At 42.2% G+C, this 20868-nt stretch overlaps 1 protein-coding gene across 1 annotated transcript; it reads left to right on the top strand.

Annotated features, from left to right (window-relative positions):
* The first annotated feature begins 11460 nt into the window (after window positions 1–11460).
* On the top strand, window positions 11461–12655 carry prlh2r (prolactin releasing hormone 2 receptor). Its single transcript, XM_069915268.1, has one exon. The coding sequence runs from the start codon at window positions 11490–11492 to the stop codon at window positions 12570–12572; it is 1083 nt and encodes a 360-aa protein (XP_069771369.1). The 5' UTR covers window positions 11461–11489; the 3' UTR covers window positions 12573–12655.
* The last annotated feature ends 8213 nt before the right edge of the window (window positions 12656–20868 follow it).

The raw sequence follows: 20868 nt of genomic DNA, 5'->3' as shown, positions 1-20868 counted from the left end.
ACCTCTGACCATTGCTGTGATATCCTCCTTCACTAATAATGCGTCACTCCCTCCTCTTTTAATCTCACCTCTATTTTTACTGAAGCAACTGAATTCTGGTGCGTTGATCTGTCAATCCTGCCCTCTCTTAACTAGGTTTTCATAAAAGCTACAGTCACATATGCTTATCCATGCCATAAGTTCATGCACCTTATCCAACAAGCCTTGCATTAAAATAGGCACAATTTAAAACAACAGTTCTTCCTCTCTCCCTGGCCTTTCTCCTGCCTACTAAACTCCATACTAATTACCTCTCACTTGCATAGGATCCCACCCCCTGCCAATCTAGTTTTAACCCACCCATGTAGCAGAAATGAAACTGCCTGCTGGGATATTGGTCCCTCTCTGATTCAAGTGCAACCTATCCTTCATGAACAAGTCATCTTTCCCAGAATAGATCCCAGTGATCCAAAAAAAAAACAGAATTCTTGCTCCCTGCACCAGATCCTCAGCTAAAAATTCATCTGGCCTATCTTCCTATTTCTGAGCTCACCTGCACATTCACCAGGAAATAATCCAGAGATCACTGTCCTTGAGGTCCAGCTTCTCAACCTCTTACCTAACTGCCTAAACAAATTGTGCAAGACTTCATCCTTTACTCTACCTATATCACTTGTACTGACATGTACAGCAACCTCTGGGTCTTCACACTCTCCCATGAAAATATCCACCATCTACCTTGACCAGCAATCACATCTCCAATTGGCTGCAATGAACCACAGGAACTTCACACACTCACCTCCTTAACCTCTACCAGAAATCACATCTCCTGTTGGCTGAAATGAACCACAGGAACTTCACACACACACTGATCTCCTGTCAATCTCCATCATCAATTGCATCTTCAATTGGCTGCAATGATAATAAATATTCACCATAACTCTTGTACAAAAAAAAGCAATATTTGCAGTTTTTGCTTTTCATCGTTCCCCAACTTTGTTTAATAATTTCATATCTGTCACTTTGCCAAAGGCTTAGCCAAAAATCCCCACGTGAATGGTTCTAACCTTTTAAAAAAACTCCAAAAGTTTTCCCTTTCATCAATCCTTGCACAATTCCATTATTATTTTTCAAATGTCCCATTACCATTTCATTAATAATAGTTTCTAACATTTTATCCACTACTCTAGGCTAACTATTCTATAGGCCCCCATTTTCTCTTCCCATTTGCAATTGTGCATTTACAGTTCTTTGGCTTGGATTCGCGGACGAAGATTTATGGAGGGGGTAAAATGTCCACGTCAGCTGCAGGCTCGTTTGTGGCTGACAAGTCCGATGCGGGACAGGCAGACACGGTTGCAGCGGTTGCAGGGGAAAATTGGTTGGTTGGGGTTGGGTGTTGGGTTTTTCCTCCTTTGCCTTTTGTCAGTGAGGTGGGCTCTGCGGCCTTCTTTAAAGGAGGTTGCTGCCCGCCGAACTGTGAGGCGCCAAGATGCACGGTTTGAGGCGATATCAGCCCACTGGCGGTGGTCAATGTTGCAGGCACCAAGAGATTTCTTTAGGCAGTCCTTGTACCTTTTCTTTGGTGCACCTCTGTCACGGTGGCCAGTGGAGAGCTTGCCATATAAAACGATCTTGGGAAGGCGATGGTTCTCGCCTTCCAAATTGTGCAAACCATTCTACAGTCACTGGAATTTTGGAAGATAACAATTTGTGCTCAGTTCATTGACTGTACTCCGCACTGTGTTCACTACATTACCAGTGTGAAGCTCAGTGTTTATGGTGTTGTCAATGAAAGATACAGTGCATTGCCACCATCCATGGAATTGTCAGTGCAGAGCATTACCAGTGTTCACCATGTTGCTAGTGTAGAACCCAATGTGTTATCAGCATTCTCTTTATCAGTGCTCAGTATATCATCAATGCAGAATATGGAACTTCATGAAGAGTTCCATAGATGAAGCAAAGATGCATTCACGGAAGCAAGGCAACCAATTGTGAGAGTAAGAGAAAATGAGAGCTAGTAGGGTGAATTGAGAGAGGAGGCTTAAATGAAACATAACCTATTTGACTAAATGATGATACTTTACGCTGTACATTTGAGAAAACACAAAGTAAAACAGTTATGAAAATTTGCTATCACCCATTTTGAACTATTGTATCAAGTCAGCACCCCACTAAAGGTTACCACTGGCATTGCTTTACAGCTCCACGTTTCCTCCTCAGCAGGGCAACGTATTGTTATTTTTGTAATTTCCCATGGTGTTGAGCACACGTACAAGAGGTTTGAAGCTACTCATCAGAAACAAGTTGCCAGTGAATCTACATGATCTTGCACCATAATCTGAACAATCTGCTGCAGGGGCTAGTTTCACGCCCCATTGATTTATTAGCACTAACAATCTGCATTTACTGCGAGGTTGATTTAAGTTTATAGCTCCCACAGGCATGCAGGAATGAGTTGAAAAATATATGATCTTTCCCTGGTGATGAAATAATAATTGAATGTTCTTTAATTATAGAACAAATCTGAGGTAATATGAAGACTACAATCATCTCAGGTAAGTGTGTGTGGAATGATGTGAGGGGCAGGAGAGTGGTTGATATCTGGAACGGGCTTCCAGGGTAGGTGGTGGAATTAGAAATAGTCACTACATTTCAGAGGCATTTAGATACTTAAATGGGAAAAACATGGAAGGATATGAACCTAATTCACACCAATGTAGACAGACAAAACAGTCAGCATGGAGCAGATGGGCTGAAGGGTCTCTTTCTTTTCTGAGCACCTATAGCTGGCTGAACTACAGCATTGATACAGTGTATGTTTGTTTGTGCCTGGCTCTGCCTGTACCATCTGTGCAATTGTATAGGGGTAGAGGGGTCACATGCTATTTTTTTAATATTGTATTTAACACTCCGGCTTCAGGACATCAAAGACACATTTTAAGCAGAATATATGTGGGCCGTGAGGAAAGGGAAGGTTATCAAGGTCAGGTGGAGCCAGGCCAGGCAAGACCAGCGGCAACAACGAGTTGCTAGGAGAACTTAGCATTTCAGGCAGTGCCCATGGAGGGAAATAAAGAGTCAGCATTTCAGGACTTAATGAAGGGTCTCATCCCAAAACATCAACTCTCCACTTCCCTCCGCAGATGCTGCTTGGCCCACTGAGTTTTTCCAGCAACTCTCACTCCAGGTTCCATCATCTGCAGTTCCTTGTGTCTCGGCTAAGTAGGACTGGGAAAAGCATATGGGGACCAATGACATAGATAGAAGTGGGGATGAGGACCTGAAAGAAGACTATAGGGAGTTAGGGAAGAAGTTAAAAAGCAGGACCTCAAGGGTGGTAACCTGGCAGATTTGGCAGATAAATGTGTGGCTAAAGTATTGGTGTAGGGGGCAGGAGTTCAGATTTGTGGATCATTGGGGTCTCTTCTGGGGAAGGTCTGACCTCTACAAGAAGGACAGGCTGCTTCTGAACTGGAGGGGGACCAATATCCTGGCAGGCAGGTTAACTAGATCATATGGGGAGGGTTTAAATTAGTTTGGCAGGGAGGTGGGAATCAGAATGAGAGTACGGAGATTAGGGTAGAAGGACAACTAGATTTGAAGGGAGAGTGGAATCAGATTGTTAAAATTAATGAAGGAGAGGTGGTGGTAAAAGTAGAAGGTGATTAAAGGAGTGAATGTGGGGACATTCTCTCAAGTGTATATATTTCAATGCAAGGAACATGGTGAGTAAGGTGGAAGAGCTTAGAGCATGGATTGACACTTGGAAATATGATACTATAGCCGTCAGTGAAAGTTGGTTGCAGGAGGGGCATGATTGGCAGCTAAGTGTTCCAGGATTCTGTTGTTTTAGGCATGATAGAACTGGGGGTAGGGGGTGGGGGGGGAAATGAAAAGTGGAGGAGTCACATTGTTTTTTAGAGAAAACATTACAGCGGTGCTATGGCAGGATAGATTGGAGGGCTCGTCCAGTGAGGCTATTTGGATGGAAGTGAGGAATGGGAAGGCATGAAAACACTAATGGGGGTGTATTATAGACCACCTAATGGACAGAGGGAATTTGAGGAGCAAATTTGTAAAGAGATAGCATATATGTAATAAACAAAAGGTGGCGATTGTAGGAGATTTTAAACTTTCCACACATTGACTGGGATGCCCATACTGTAAAAGGGCTGGATGGGCTGGAGTTTGTCAAGTGCGTTCAGGAAAATTTTCTAAATCAATACCATGAAGAACCGACTAGAGAGGAGGCAGTATTGGATCTCCTATTAGGGAATGAGATAGGTCAGGTGACAGGTTTGTGTTGGGGGACACTTTGGGTCTGGTGATCTTAATACTTAGCTTCAGGTTAATTATTTAGAAGGATAGGGATGGGCCTAAGGTTGAGATTCTTGATTGGAACAAGGCTAATTTCAAGAAGATGCAAAAGGATTTAGAAGGTGTGGATTGAGAACATTTATTTTCTGGGGAGGATGCAACAGAAAAGGGGAAATTTTGAGAGTAGAGTCCATATGTCCCTGTGAGGATTAAATGAAAGGTTAGAAAATATAAAATATAGGTAGCCTTGGTTTTCAAGGGATATTGGGAAGTTGGTTTGAAGGAAGAGGGATGTGGACGACAAGTATAGATAGCAGGGAATAGATGAGGTGCTTGATAAGGAGTGCAAAAAAAATTTAAGAAAGAAATGAGAAAGGCTAAAAAGAGTAATGAGGCTGTTTTGACAGGCAAGGTAAAAATAAATCCAAAGGGTTTCTACAGGTACATTAACAGTAAAAGAAGAGTGAGGGATAAAATTGGGGCCCCTTGAGGATCAGAGGGGAGGCTACGTGAGGAGTCAAAAGAGATGGGAGAAATTTTAAATGACTTCTTTTCTTCAGTATTCACTAAGAAAGGAATATTGAGCCAGATGAAGTAAGGAAACCTGGTAGTGAGGTCATGGAAAATATATCAGATGAATGAGGAGGTAGTTCTGGCTAGCTTGAAGAGAATCAAGGTGGATAAATCTCTGGGTACTGACAAGATATTCCCTAGGACCTTAAGAGAGGTTAGTATAGAAATAGCAGGGGCTCTGACAGAAATATTTAAAATGTCATTTGCCATGGGGAAGGTGCCAGAAGATTGGAGGATAGCTCATGTTGTCCCACTGTTTAAAAAAGGCTCAAAAAGTAAACTGGATAATCATAGGCCTGTGAGTCTGACGTCGGTAGTGGGTAAATTAATGGAGAGTGTTCTTAGGGATGGAACTAACAAATTATTTAGATAACCAGGGACTGATTAGGAGTAGTCAACAAATCTTTTAGAATTTTTTTGAGGAGGTTACTAAGGAGGTTGATGAAGGGAAGGATGTGGATGTTGTTTATATGGGCTTTAGTAAGGCCTTTGACAAGGTTCCATATAAGAGGTTAGATAGGAAGATTCAATCATTTTGTATTAATGTTGAAGTAGTGAAATGGATTCAACAATGGTTGGATGGGAGATGCCAGAGAGTAATGGTGGAAAATTGTTTGTCAAATTGGAGGCCAGTGACTAGTGGATTGCCTCAGGGGTCAGTACTGGGTCCATTGATATATATGACAAACAACAGAGATTTGGATGAAAGGGTGGTAAATTGGATTAGTAAATATGCTGATGATACTAAGATTGGTTGTGTTGTGGACACTGAGGAAGGTTTTCAAAGCTTGCAGTAGGATATAGGCCAGTTAAAAGAGTGGGCTGAAAGATGGCAGATGGAGTTTAATACTGATAAGTGTGAGATGCTACATGTTGGTAGGAATAATCAACAAAGGTTATACAAATTAAATGGTGGATAATTGAGGAGTTCAGTAGAACAAAGGGATTTAGGAATTCTGGTGCATAATTCGCTGAAACTGGAATTGCATGTAGATAGGATGGTAAAGAAAGCTTTTGGCATATTGGCCTTCATAAATCTGAGTACAGGAGTTGGGATGTCATGTTGAAGTTGAACAAGGCCAAATTTGGAATGCTGTGTACAGTTTTGGATGTCAAATTATAGGAAGGATATCAACATAATAGAGAGAGTGCAGAGGAGATTTACAAAAATGTTGCCTGGGATTCAGGGTTTGAATTACAGGGAAAGGTTAAACAGGCTAGCACTTTATTCCCTGGAGCATGTAAGATTGAGGGGTGATTTGATAGAGGGGAACAGATAGAGTCAATGTGGACAGGCTTTTTCCATTGAGAGTGGGGGAGATTCAAACAAGAGGACATGGATTGAAATTGAAGGGGGAAAATATTGGGGGAAACATGAGGGGGAATTTCTTCATTCAAAGGGTGGTGGGAGTGGGGAATGAGCTTCCAGCCAAAGTGGTAGATGCGGGCTCGATTTTAACATTTAAGGAAAAGTTGGATAGGTACATGATTGAGAGAGGCATGGAAGGTTATGGGCTTGGTGCAGGTCAATGGGACTAGGTGGGAGAAGGTATTTGGCATGGACTAGAAGGGCCAAACTGGCCTGTTTCTGTGCTGTAATTGTTAAATGGTTTTTATGCAGGCTCAGGTGTTGAATATATTTAAGAAAGAGACAGATACATTTCTAGATGCAAAAGCCATCTAGGAGTATAAGGAGAGAGCAGGAACAGATTTATTAAGACAGAGGACGAACCACAATCATATTGAATGCAAAAGTAGACTTGAGGGGTTGAATGGGCAACATGGTTTCCATTTTTTTCTAAGTTTTGATATAAAGCAGCAATTTTCAAACTCTTATTTGCAGAGATCTATTTCAAGAAGATTCTTTTTGATTAAGAACCTCTCATAATTAAGAATGTTAGGGTTGCACCCCACCTCAGCCTGTCTTCCATCAAGGGTTCCCCTCAATATATTTATGATCTTTAACATCTTGTGATGTCACTGCACTAGATATCCCATTGGAGAGACGGCACTCCAAAAGGAATGGAGTGACTGAACCATCTCTGGACAGCTGTTGGGAAATTTGGGATTTTTGAGGTAATGCTCAGGAGTTTTGAATCGTCTTGCACATGTTGGGAGGAACCCAGGTCTGCCACACAGAGCTCTTTGCAAACTCTGGTTCAACATAATATCCAAACGCAGCACAAAGCCATTTCATGTTGGACAGTTCTACAGGCTGTATTTTGCTGGAGTTTATTGTCATCTGATTGTACAAGTACAACCTGACAAAACAAGGTTCTCTGGTCCTTGGTGAAAAACATGCAGATACACAACCAGAAGTAACACACATACATATATACAAACAATATATATGCAGGACAAGTATTTTATCTATACAAATAAATAAGTAAATCTCAGGTGGTTAGTATGAGCAGTTCTATTGATCATTCAGCATTCTCACTGTCTGTGGGAAGACATTGTTCCTTAGGCTGGTGGTGCTGGCTCTGATACTCCTGTATCTCTTTCCTGATGGGAGCAGCTGAAAGATGCTGTGTGCAGGGTGGAAGGGGTCCTCAATGATTTTGCACGCCCTCTTCAACAATGATTCCAGTAGATCACATCAATGATCTTCTCTGCCACTCTTATGGACCACCAATCCATTTCTCTGCAGCAACTGTGATGCAACCAGCCAGGAAGCTCTTATGGAGCTTCTTTTGAAGGTTGATATAATAGTGGCTGATAGCCCATTTCAGTCTTCTCAGGAAGTGCAGTCACTGTTGCATCTCCCAGACAAATGAGGAGATATTGTGTGTCCACGATAGGTCACTAGTTAAGTGAACTCCAAGGAATTTGGTGCTCTCCATTCTCTCTACTTCAGAGTTGTAGATGAATAGTGGAAGGTGGTCATTCCTGGTCCTCCTGAAGTCCACGATCATTTCCTTCGCCTTGTCTACATTGAGACTCAGGTTGTTCCTCTCGTACCATCTCATGAGATTTTCCACCTCCTCCCTATAGTGCAGCTCATGGTCATCATTAATGAGGCCAACGACTATTGCATCATCTGTAAACTTGATGACACTGTTTGAGCTGGATCTGGCGATGCATTTGTGGACAGTAGTGCGAACAGGAGCGGGCTGAGCACACAGCCCTGAGTGGTGCCTTTGTGAAGAATATCACACTTTATGGGAAAGTCAGGACTGAAAAAAACATGAAATTAATCCAGAAAAATCCCAATCCAAACGAGCATTTGTTTAAGTATGGATCAACTTCTTCATTTTGTATTGTTTGTTTAATCATTTGCTTAAATTAGCTTTGCCTCGATTTCCTTTCAGCCTGTCTTTTTTTCCTCTCGACCAAATCTACCAGGAGGATTTATGGGATTTTAATGGTACTTGCATTGAGTACTGCCAATTCATTCTGCATTTTCAATTATACGAGCCCTGTCTTTTAATTGAGTAACTATCCATTCATTGAGGACTATCAATTCATTGACGACTGCCCATTTATTGAGTCCCATCTATTAATTGAGCACAATGTGGACAGTGAGGAAGGTTTTCAAAGCTTGCAGTGGGATATAGGCCAGTTAGAAGAGTGGACTGAAAGATGGCAGATGGAGTTTAATACTGATAAGTGTGATATGCTACATGTTGGTAGGACTAATCAGCAAAGGTTATATACATTAAATGGATACTGTCCATTCTTTGAGTCCTGTCCATTAGACTCAGAATTTATTGCTATGAACATGTATCATGCAATTTGTTGTTTTGCAGCAGCAGGCACTAGAGGCACAAAATGGCTAAAATTACATTTTTGTTAAATAAATTAATGTAAAAGAGAAAAAGTGAGGTTGTGTCTGTGGTTCATTGACCATTCAGAAATGTTATAGCAGAGGGGAAGAAAGAGTTGTTGTACTGTTGGATGTTAGTCTTCAGGCTCCTCCTTCCTGATGTGAGAAAAGGGCATGCCCTGGATGGTGAGGGTCCTGGAGGATAGAGGATTAATTGTGAACTGCTCATTCATTGATCACCAACTATTAATTTAGTACTGTCCATTAAATAAGTACTGTTTATTGATTACTGTCTATTCATCGAGTAATGTCCATTTATTGACAACCAAATTCATTGAATACTATCCATTCATTGGAACCAAACACTGAAATGGCCACATGACCTCCAAAGGAAATGATTAAATATGACAATTATCCATTTAAATGCAGAGATAGGGTCATAGAACTGTACAACACAAAAGAGGACCTTCAGCCCATCTTGTCTCTGTTGGCTCCACGTTGTCTACCTGAGTTAGCCATATTTACTTGCATTCGACACATATTCCTCAAACCTTTTCCTAACTTTGCACCTGCCTAAATGTCTTTTAAACATTTTAATTGTACCTGCTACCTCTTTCAGCTCATCCCATTTATCCATCATCCTCTGTGTGAACAATATGCCTTCAGGTTGCCTCTAAATTTTTTTACCCTCTCAATGTTACCTAAGGCTTCGATTTGGAGACTCTCCTACCCAGAGAAAGAGACTGTGACCTTATCCACCCCCCTCATTTTATAAACCTCAGCCTCCTGTTTCAGAAATAAAAGTCCCACCTATCCAGCCTCTCCTTCTAACTTAAGCCCTCCAGTCCCATGAGGCAATTCTTCCCCCACCCCCCTCAGCGAGCCACGAGTTTTTTTTAAAATTAATTTCCTGCAGCATCCAGTGAGTCTGAGTCTCAGATTTACAGTGTGTGGCTTGATCAGCTTAACAGTAATATCAAGATTATACCCCTCTATTTCTATGATGTTTTAAATACTCTAATCAGACCACAACCTTTGACCCTTACACAACATTTCTCACTTATTACAGATAGACATAATTCAGCTTTGAAGGATTTGCTTGAAGTTGTGCCAATTGGTCAACCTTATTTGCAGATTTTTACTACCTTTCTTTCAAGTTGGCAATAAAGTCATAATAAACCATTCTTTTTAATGTGTTTTGTTTGCTCAGTGTCTCTCTATGGACCTTTCAATGACATGTATGGAATGGTATTAACATTAATTGAATGAAGCAAGAAGATCTAACAGCCCACTCAAGTCTTGTGGTTACTGCAGCAGATATGCTTGTTTATTTCACACAATGCCACAGCAAAAAAGAATTTGTACAAACATATGAACTCGATATAGGATTGGGCCAGATGTTCCTCTTTTTAAGATCATGGTTTTAATTATTTTTCATATTTTCTTGCAACATATGAAGAGGCCATTCTACACATCACACCTCTGCCAGCTCGGAGAAATCCCATTAATCCCATTTCCCTGGAACCCATTCTCTCACACACACCCATCAACTCCACTGATTCTCTTGCTGCCCACCTACACTCTGGGTAACTCCTCAACTGTCACGATGCGTGTTTATTGCTATAGTCTTGCTTGATCTGTGTGGGTGAATGGGAAACTCAGTTTAACAATGTCTCAGGAAATGGGTCAAAGGCCCGAGAGAGGATCTTGTTGACCACAGAATCGGTCCAACTTCTCCAAGAGTGGAATTAGAAGTTTCTTTGGGACTTCTCTTCGAGAGAACCTTGTGTTGACTGAATCAATTGGTTTAGAACATGGGTTGGAATGGTTCTAGGTTCAATCTTTGTTCTGTTCTGGATAAGTTGGCTCCTGTGGCCCAATGATAGAAAATGGGATCAGTGCCTTGGGAGTGGGATTGGAGGGTGGGAGGGCAATTATCTGGGGGTCTGCTACCTGCTACAGAGGAATGAATGTCATTTGTGTTGGGCTGTGTATCCAGGAAGAGACTTTCCAAACCTCCTCCTCCCAGATATCTGTCAGGAGGTGCCCTCACTTTCACTTCATTAGATATCCTGGACATGGGTTGATATGGATTCATGGTCACTGTTGGACCATGGACTACCATGGGAGCACATTTACTACATGCACTGCACTGGTTCAAGCAAAGATGCGCATCAACTTGCAGGAACACAATCGATCTGTCTGCATCATTGTGTGATACAGCAGGCAGCAAAGGCTCAGACCAGAAGTCAATAAGGAAGATCAAAAAAGCAGCTAAGAAAATCATCGTCATTTCCTTCTCCTCTATTGGTGATATTCACCAGGAGTGTTGCTTAAATAGAATTATTGAGGACCCTTTCCATCCAGCACACATTCTGTTTGACCAACTACCATCAAGAAGATGCTACAGGAGCATTAAGATCTGGACTGTCAGGCTGGGAAATAGCTTCTTCCCATAACTGTAAATTACTCCCTAATATTTATTTTATGTATTGATGTAATTATTATGTGCTATGTAAAGTGTGTGCACCATAATCCTGAGCAACACCAATTGTCCATGTAGAATCGGATGATAATGAAATGAATTACCTGCTTAAGGTGCCAAGAGGTGGGAAACATGGCAATCTTGCCCATCATGTCCACCTCCACAAACTGAGTAAAATACATCACTTGGGGGAAAGGTCACGTCTCGAGAGATTGTCTCTCATCTTAAAGGGCAACAGTGGAGGAGCACAAGAAAGAAATGTGCGCTAATGGCTAGAACTGAGCATCATTGCCACACAAATTACTCTGTATTTTCCATGCAGGTGAGGCAGCGACAACCTGGAATGAATCTGATGGCTGGGACATGGCCTTGAATGGTTCAATGTGCAACGTGACGATGTCTCCCTCTTTCCTGGGTATTTGCCTGCTTTTGGAGTTGAAGCCTTTCTTCATTCTGCTCTATGTCGTGCTGATGATTGTGGCATGTGGTGGCAACCTCCTCCTCCTGGCTCACATCATCACCACCAAGAAGCTCCACACCACCACCAACTTCCTCCTCGGCAACCTGGCCGCCTCAGACCTGGTGATGTGCATCTTCTGTGTCCCCATGACGGCATCCTACGCATTGGAAAGCCGGGGCTGGCTCTTTGGGATCTTCATGTGCTACTTTATAAGGCTGATGCAGTCCACCACTGTCTTGGTCTCGGTCTTGTCCCTCACTGCCATTGCTGCTGATAGATACGTGGTGGTGGTGTACCCAATTCACCGCAGGATTAGACCACGTTCCTGTGCCTATATCATCATTTTAATCTGGATGATCTCCATTGCCATTTCAATGCCATCCCCCCTGCATACCACATACATGAACATCAACCAGCTGGGATTCAATATGATCATCTGTGATGAGACTTGGAGCAAGCTGGAAAAACAGAGACTCCTGTACTCCTGCACCATCTTCCTGTTATTCTTCACACTCCCACTCTGTGCCGTTTCCATCTCCTATTGTGCCATTTCCTGCCATCTAAAGAAAAGGAAGATTCCAGGAGCTACCTTGAATGGCCACAAGTGGTCAAAAAAGAAGAGGAGGACCTTTTGCATGCTCCTCATCTCAGTCCTCTCCTTTGCAGTTTGTTGGATGCCACTGCAGATGGTCAACCTGATATGGGACATTAACGAGAACATCATAGACAAGACCTACATCAATGTGATCCAGGTGTCATGCCACTTGGTTGCCATGAGCTCCACTTGTTACAACCCTTTCATCTATGCTTCACTCCATGACAAGTTCCTTTTCCACTTGAGCAATCTGTTGTCCAAGAACAAGAAGCAGGGCAGTAGTGCCATGTCCAGTCAAACCTCCCGCTTGAACACCTGCAACTCACTGGACGCGCCTTCAGTCAATGACAGCAGGCAGAGAACCAAATTCCCACTGAAATGGAGTGCCTGACAGGAACAACTTGGGGCAAGGCTACTGAAGCTACTGCATCAGACCAAGACCCAGATATGTGTCTTTCCCCAGTGCAAGTTAATGAGTCCCACTTTAACCCTGCATTGTCAAGCACAAGTTTCAGCTTGGCCTCTTACCCTATTTAGCATAATTTTCAACCTGAGGTTGGGTTCCAGAGAGGAGGATACTCCCAGGCAGGATAGGAAAAGATGGAACTCTAATATTTGCTGTGCTTACAACCAAAATAAGTAACTGCTTTGTTATCAGATGGAGGGGCAGAGATCTGTCCATTCCACACCACAGAAGAGTGCAGGCACTCATTCAATCCTGGACAATACTCTCAATACCACCCTGCACATCCTGGCGGACTGATGGAACAGCCACAAGTGCATAATCTGAGGCAGGAAGGCAACATCCCTCCAGTGTGTGGAATGAAGAAAGGCTCACACTCTCGCTCACCTTCTTGCCCTGTCAGTCTGTACAAAGATTCTGCTCAATTCTTAAAAGAAAGTGTTCAAGGAAGTTGAAAGGAAGCAGTCTGGACTTTTTGTCAGTCAGCTTGGTTGGATCTAAGGATGTGTGCTGAGGAATGGAGAACTAATGAAGAACAGGAGAAAATTCTTCAGAATAGATGTCAGACAATGTTTGTCAAATTGAAGTTGTTAAACATAGGAACTAGTTTTAAATTTTAAAATTTAGACAAACATCACAGTCACAGGCCATTTTGGCCCACAAGTCTAAGTCACCCAATTAACCTACACCACCAATACATTTCAAATGGTGGGAGGAAACCAGAACCCCTGGGAAAATCCATAGAGACACAGGGAGAACATGCAAACTCCTTGCAGACAGCTCTAGATTCAAACTCCAGTCCCGATTGCTGGTACTGTAAAGGCATTACATCAACTGTGCAGCCCCACGCAACTTCTGTCATTCAACTAATCCAAGGACAGCACCTACCCCCTCGACTTCTTGATCCTTAATGAGCTTGCCAAACAGGAATTCATCAAATACAAGTTTGAGGAACATATTCCTCATCAATAGTCTTAAATCTGATGGCGTGAACAATGATTTTTCTCAGTTTATGTAACATCCACCATTCTCTGATTGGTATTGCTTCTCACTCAACTCCTATTCTCTATAAATCTTCCCGCCCCCCCCCTCGCCCGCCCGCTCATGCCCACCCGCCCCCGCCCGTGCCCACGCCCGCCCGCCCGCCCACGCCCGCTCTCTCACATCATCTGTCCAATACTCACTCACCTCATTTCAATTTTCCAGCTTTTTTTGCTCATCTTATTTTCATCTCAATAAAAGATCGCAACCAGAGCACAGACTGACCTTGTCCAACTCTAGATGCTGTCTGATTTGGTGAGTTCCTCCAGCATTGCTCCAAGTTTTCCATTTGGCCCAACTGCAAGCTCAGCTTAATCTGGGAACAAATGTTTGCAATTGGCCTCTGGACTCTACGAAGCAGTGCTTTCTTTTGATGCTTATCAATATCCAACACCCTAGACAAGGAGGAGAGTCGGACTGCTCCCAAGCAGAACTGAAAACAAAGCCAAGTTTTAATTTTAATGTTGATGATACAGCACAGTGGAAGGCCCTTCTGACCCACAAAACCCCTGCTGCCCAATTACACCCAATTAACCTATTGGCCTCATACATGTTTGGAGGGTGGGAGGAAACTGGAGCCCCTGGAAAAAACTCACGCAAGTCACAGGGAGAATGTACAAATTCCTTAGACAATGATGTATTTCAACCTGTATCATTGCTGCTGTAATTGCTTTGCGCTAACCACTATGCGAGTGAGAACATCAGAAATGGGAGCTGGATGAGGACACCCCAGCTTTTGAACCTGCTCTGCCTTTGATCAAGATAATGAATGAGAAAGGATAAAAAGTGGCACCAAAAGCTACACTAGTCAATGCTAACCAATACACTGAGGTGAAAGAGAACAGGATCAAAACAACTGAGTCAAATTCAGTCAACATTCAGGTCTTCAGATGGAAGATCCATTGTACTGGGCTGTGCCTATGAGGCAGAAGGACCATATGAATGGAAAGCCTTGTTAATCAGGATAACCTGCATCTGGGAGTTTCAGCTCATCCACAAAATGAATTGGGATTGGTATTGCCAATTTTCTGGTAATGACCTGCCACCTTCAGCATTTAAGGAATAACCTCTGCAAGATACTACAGCAAACCTCAGAGGAAGATCCCTGCAGATTATTTAAAAAAATTATTTAAAATGAACTAATTGAAATGCTTTTGTTACAAAAGTATCAGACTTGGGAATAAATGAATGTTTGGACTATCAAGCTAAAAAAAAACACTAAAATGCTGGAGGAACTCAACTAGTCTTTTCAGTATCCATAGGGGACGAAAATATTGCCAATGTTTCAGGCCTGAGCCCTTCTTCAAGGAAGAAGCAGAATACAGACAATGCTGGCTGGTGGTGGAATCCAGACTAACAATAAGGTGAGAATTAATTATGTCTGTGCAAAAGGAGACAAGGCAAAAGGAGAGAGACAGATGAGAGAAGGTGACGGGGAAGAAGTCAGGGGGTTTAACAAAAGCTAGAGAGGTCGATATTAACACCATCCTGTTGGAGGATGCCCAGTTGGAAAATGAGGTGTTGTTCCTCCAATTTGCAGGTGGTCACAGTCTGGCAGTGCAAGAGACCATGAACAGACATGTCAACAAGGGAATGGGATAGAGAATTGAAGTGGGTGGCCAGTGGGAGGTCCACATTATTGCAGCGGACAGAGCCAAGGTGCTCAACGAAGCCATCTCCCAGTCTGTGTCCAGTCTCTCCGATGAAGAGGAGAGCATATTATGCTGTCAATCAGTGTTTAATTGACCAACAACAGAGAAGGGCATGAGGCAGAAACAAAATGGAAAATGTTCAACTAGAATGGAAAAAAGAATTCTGCAGCTTGTCCACCCTGAGAATGTAATTAATTACAGACAAATGGTGAAATGGACCTCAATTAAGTAATGGTGAGCAATGTGGAAGACAATGATGGTTGTGAAGAGGGACCAGATCTGAGCTATAGGGAGAAACTGAGCAAGCTGGTGCTCTATTCTTTGGAACGATGAGGGATAATCTGATGGAGGTGTAAGGAATAGATCAGGTCAATGCAGAAAATTTTTTGCCTGGAGTTGAGGAATCAGTAACCAGAGGACATACAGTTGGTTTAAGGTGAGGTGGGAGAGATTTAACCTGAATGGGTAACATTTTTTTTAAAAAAAAGGTGATAGGCATATGGAATTGGCTGCTGGAGGAGGTCAAGGGAGGTACCATGGCAAAGTTTAAAAAAAAGACAAACGTATGGAGAGGATAGGCTTGGAGGATTATGGGCCAAAAACAGGCAGCTGGGACCATTGTGGGTGGGACATTTTGGTCAGTCTGGGCAAGTTGATTCACAACGATGACTCTTGCCACTACGGTTGTAAAGCTGAGAGCATTGCTGGTGTTCTAACTAGGATCTGCATTTTAATTCAAAAACCATTCTTTGTATTTGAAAATTGCATGTCAGACTGCTGCTTAAGAAATCTGAAGTAAGGGGTCAATGCAACTGTAGATCAGTTAACATCGTTGTTGGAAAATATCTACATGTTAGGACAAGTGACTGAATACAACTAGATCTTAATAGAATGGGAAAGATGCCAGGAAATAGATTTCAGTGTGGGCGGGGAGATTCATCCAAGCAGACATTAAAAAAAAACTGGAGATGCAAGAAATCAGAAATAACACCAGAAATGCTGGAAACACTGCCAGGATGTATCTGTCGAAAGAGAAGTTGTATTAACATTTCAGGGAGAAGATCCCAGGTTAGGTAATGCTGATAGAGAGAGACGATAGATAATCTAGAACAGATTTGGACTGATTTCATTTTCTCTGACCCCCTAACTGTCCTCATTAACCTATACACTTGGTCACAATCTCAAACTTGCCTTCATTGCATCCCTCTCCTCCCCGTCAAAGACATTCCCTTTGTCTTTTCCATCCGCCCCACCTGCCTCCACAACTTAAAAACAAACTTGCTTGCTCTCTTTCCCCAGTTCTGAGCAAGGGTCTGCCCTGAAACATTATCTTTGTGCCTCTTCCCACAAAGATCATCCATCACCTATCTGCCTTCAATCCAAATGAAGACGAGCTGGAAACTGAAAAAAAACCCCAGTGGGGATAGAAAAATTCTTAGACTAAATAAATTCATGAGACTGCCATCGTGGGGAAAATAACTAAAAATAATCTAAATGGAAGGCCAAGCCTTGCATTTCTGGTTGAAAGCACAAGAGGTTGAATTTATGCTGCACCATACACAGCCAGGGTGTGGCATTGTGTAGTATTCTGGGCATCAGATCAGAAAAAGGGGAAAATGGCCTTGGTGAATGTTCAGCCGTTATGTACAGAACTCTAATCGAATTATTGGGGAAGATAACACAAGTTACCATTTGGAGGACCAAGTGGAGATGCCATCAAAGGCTTTGCAATATGAAAGGGACATGATAGGGGTCAGTGTTTCAACTGAGTCACCTCTTCCTGTTTGCTGAGTGATTCAACGTTGCCCCAATCCAAAATGGCTCATTTGAAATTCAGGTTTTTACACCTCACACAGCATTTGCTGTTGCTCTGTAATCTCATGCTCCCCTCTGCTTCTCCTGGCCTGAACAACAATGTTTCATGGCAACTGGCCCTTCAGTTGCCAAGATCCCAAATTCTGGAATTCATTTCCCGAGCTTCTCAGCCCTCTGTAAACTTCCCTTAAAAATTGAACGTTTTAATGAAAATTTTAGCTGAATAGCTTCATATCTCCTTTCTTCTATTGCGTCACACTGTGTCTGATAACTTTTGGGAAATATCATTGGAACATTTAACTGTGTTAAGGGCACTACGTGAAGGCCATTTGTTAATGTTCAATTTTCTATCCTTTAAAAATGACCTTAAATTGGGCAGAGTCAATGACAGAGCAAAATCCACATGGTTGCTTGAAAGTGTCAGACTTCATTGGTGTACTGAACCATTTTCATTGCATCAGAACTGATTATCCAACTGCAATGATTGATTCAGGGATCACATAGCAAGGAAGGAGACCATTTCTTCATTGCACCCATGGCAACTCAATAAATAAATTACTCCTCCTGTGCTTTGCACAAGATCACATACATTTTCCATCTTCAGATTGGCTTCAGGCAGCGTGTAACCTTATAGCGGCAGTGCAGACTATGCATGCTTCTTTCTTATTACAAAAAAGGAAGCTATTCAGCCCATCAGATCTATGCTTGCTTCCAAAAGAGCAATTCCATTGTGAGAAGTTTTGTAGCACTTTCCATGTTACCATGGACACACACAGAGGTGATATCAAAGGTTAACGATGCAGTCCTTCATTTGAAGTTTCCACTGTTGAAGTTAATGTTATGATTCAAACTATTCAAGAGCTTATAGACGATGCATGCGAGAAGACCTTGTGATGTAACAATCCCACACCTGTTGGATATTTACACCTTCAAATTCATCTGGTTAAACTACTGTTAACTTTTGAAGATTGCATTTGTTTGACTATTTTTAACAATGTGCCATGTTATTAATGTGTCTGTGATTTAACATTTTGTGCATGTTATAAAATGTATTTATATTTGTACTGTACATTTTATTAAGGCCAAATCAAATTCATTTAATTGATAATACAGCTGGTGTAATGCATCAAGAGACTGCATTTATTATCTCAAAATAAACAAGTATCAACACAACTTTAGGATATCAGTAGTGGCTTATTCGACAAGAACACAAAAGTGCTGGAGGAACTCAGCAGGTCAGGCAGCATACTTAGAAAGCAAAAGGCAGCCACCATTTTAGGTCTGACCCCTTCTTCAGGGATGTCAAAAATCAGACAGGCACTGAATAAGAAGGCGGAGAGGCGAGGGAGGGAAAGGGGGAGGAGCACAAGCTCGCAGGTGGGTATAGATGGGAGCAGGAAGGAACTGGGAGGTGATTGGGGGAAGAGGGCAAAGAGCTCAGACTATCTAAAAGGTAAAGAACCATTGAACATTATGACACAGAAAAACAGGCCATTCAACCTTTCTGGTCTGTGCTGAACAATAAAACTAGTTAGTTCCATTGACCTACTCTCATTCCATAACCCTCCAGGCCTCTCCTATCCATATATTTATCCAATTTATTTTTAAAACTCAAGATTGAATCTGCATTCACTACATCAGATGGCAGCACATTCCACACTCCTACCACTGAGTGAAAAACTTACCCATAATAACTCTCCCCTTTCAGCCTAAAGCTATGACCTCTCATATTTATCTCCCCAATCTAAGTGGAAACATCCTACTCACATCTACTCTGTCTTTAGCCCTCAATTTTACAAACCTCTATCATCTCCCCTCATTCTTTTCCATTCCAAGGAGTATAGTCCTAACCTGTTTAACCTTTCCCAGTAACTCAACTCCTGAAGACCTGGCAACAACTTAGTAAATCTTCTCTGCACTCTCAATCTTATTGAGATCTTTCCTGCTACTGGGCAACCAGAATGGCACACAATATTCTAAATGTGGCCTCACCAATGACTTGAATAACTTCAACATAACATTTCAACTTCTACACTCAATACTTGGATTTATAAAGGCCAAGACGCCAAAGACTTTCTTTAAAACCCTATCCACATGCACCACCACCTTTAAGGAACAATGGATACATATTCCCAGATCTCTTTGCTCCTCCACACTCCTCAATGGCCTACCATTTACTGTATTTTGCTCTTCCAAAGTACAACACCTCCCACTTATCTGCAGTAAATTCCATCAGCCATTTACTGCCCCCATTTCCCAGCTGGCCCAGATCCCTCTACAAGCTTTGAAAATCTTCCTCACAATCCACAATGCCTCCTGTCTTTGTGTCATCAGCAAACTTGCTGATCCAATTCACCATGTTATCATCTAGGTTATTTATATAGGTAACAAAAAATAATGGCCTAACACAGACCCCTGAAGCACACCACTTCACAGACCTCCAGTCTGAGAAGCAACCATCCACCACTCTGTTTTCTTCCACCAAGTTAATTTCAAATCCAGTTTACAACTTCTCGATGTACACCTTGTGTTCCAACCTTCTGAAATAACCTCATGTGAAACCTTGTCAAAGGCCTTATTAAAGTCCAAATAGATAACACCCACAGCCATTCCCTCAACCTTTTTGGTAACTTCCTCAAACTACTCTACAAGATTTGTTAAACATGACCTACCACATAAAATCCATGTTGACTGTCCTTAATCAGCTGACAACAGTCCAAATATCTATATATCCAATCTCTCAAAAATCCTTCAAATAATTTACATACTACTGATGACAGGCTCACTGGCCTATAATTGCTTAGTTTACTCTTGGAGCCCCTCTTAAACAGCAGGGCAACATGAGCCACCCTCCAATCCTCTGGCACCTCCCCCGTGACAAAGGACATTTTGAATACATCCACCTGCAAGGGCCCTGCACTTTCAGCACTTGTCTCCCTCAAGATGTGGGGGATGTGGGGGAATCCTCTGGCACCTCCCCTGTGACAAAGGACATTTTGAATACATCCACCTGCAAGGGCCCTGCACTTTCAGCACTTGTCTCCCTCAAGATGTGGCCCAGGGGATGTGTCTACCTTCATTTGTTGCAAGGCAGCAAGCACCTCCTTCTTAAACTCCATATGTTTCATGACACTTCTATTTGTTTCCCTTCTTCACTCTGCCAGTTTCCTGCATAAACACATACAGAAAAATTGTTCAAGATCCCTCCCATTTCATGAGACTCCACACAATTGACCACTGATTTTCTAAGGATCCAATTTTGTCCCTTGCTATCTTTTTAATTTTAATATACCTGTAGAAACCCTTTGGATTTTCCTTCACATTATCAGCCAAAGCACCTTCACATCTTTTTGCCTTCCTAATTTCCTTAAGCATTCTCTTACATTTTCTATACTCCTTAAGTAGTTCATTTGCTCCTTGTTGTCTATACCACATACATAACCCCTCCTTTTCTTAACCAGCTCTCCCATATCCCCTGAAAACCAATGTTCCTCATGTCTGTTAATTTTGCCCTTATTCGTAGTAGGAACATGCCTTCCACTGCTGGATGCATCCTTGCCAGAAAATAACTTATTCCAATCCACTCATGCGAGATCCTTCTTCATTTCATCAAAATTGGCCTTTCTCCAATTCAGAACCTCAACTCAAGGACCAGACCTATCCTTCTCCATAGTTGAAACTAATGATATTATGGTCCCTGGACCCAAAATGCTCAC

The sequence above is a fragment of the Narcine bancroftii genome, chromosome 2 (assembly GCF_036971445.1).
Source record: "Narcine bancroftii isolate sNarBan1 chromosome 2, sNarBan1.hap1, whole genome shotgun sequence".
NCBI lineage: Eukaryota > Metazoa > Chordata > Chondrichthyes > Torpediniformes > Narcinidae > Narcine > Narcine bancroftii.
This window is presented reverse-complemented; position numbering and strand designations above follow the sequence as displayed.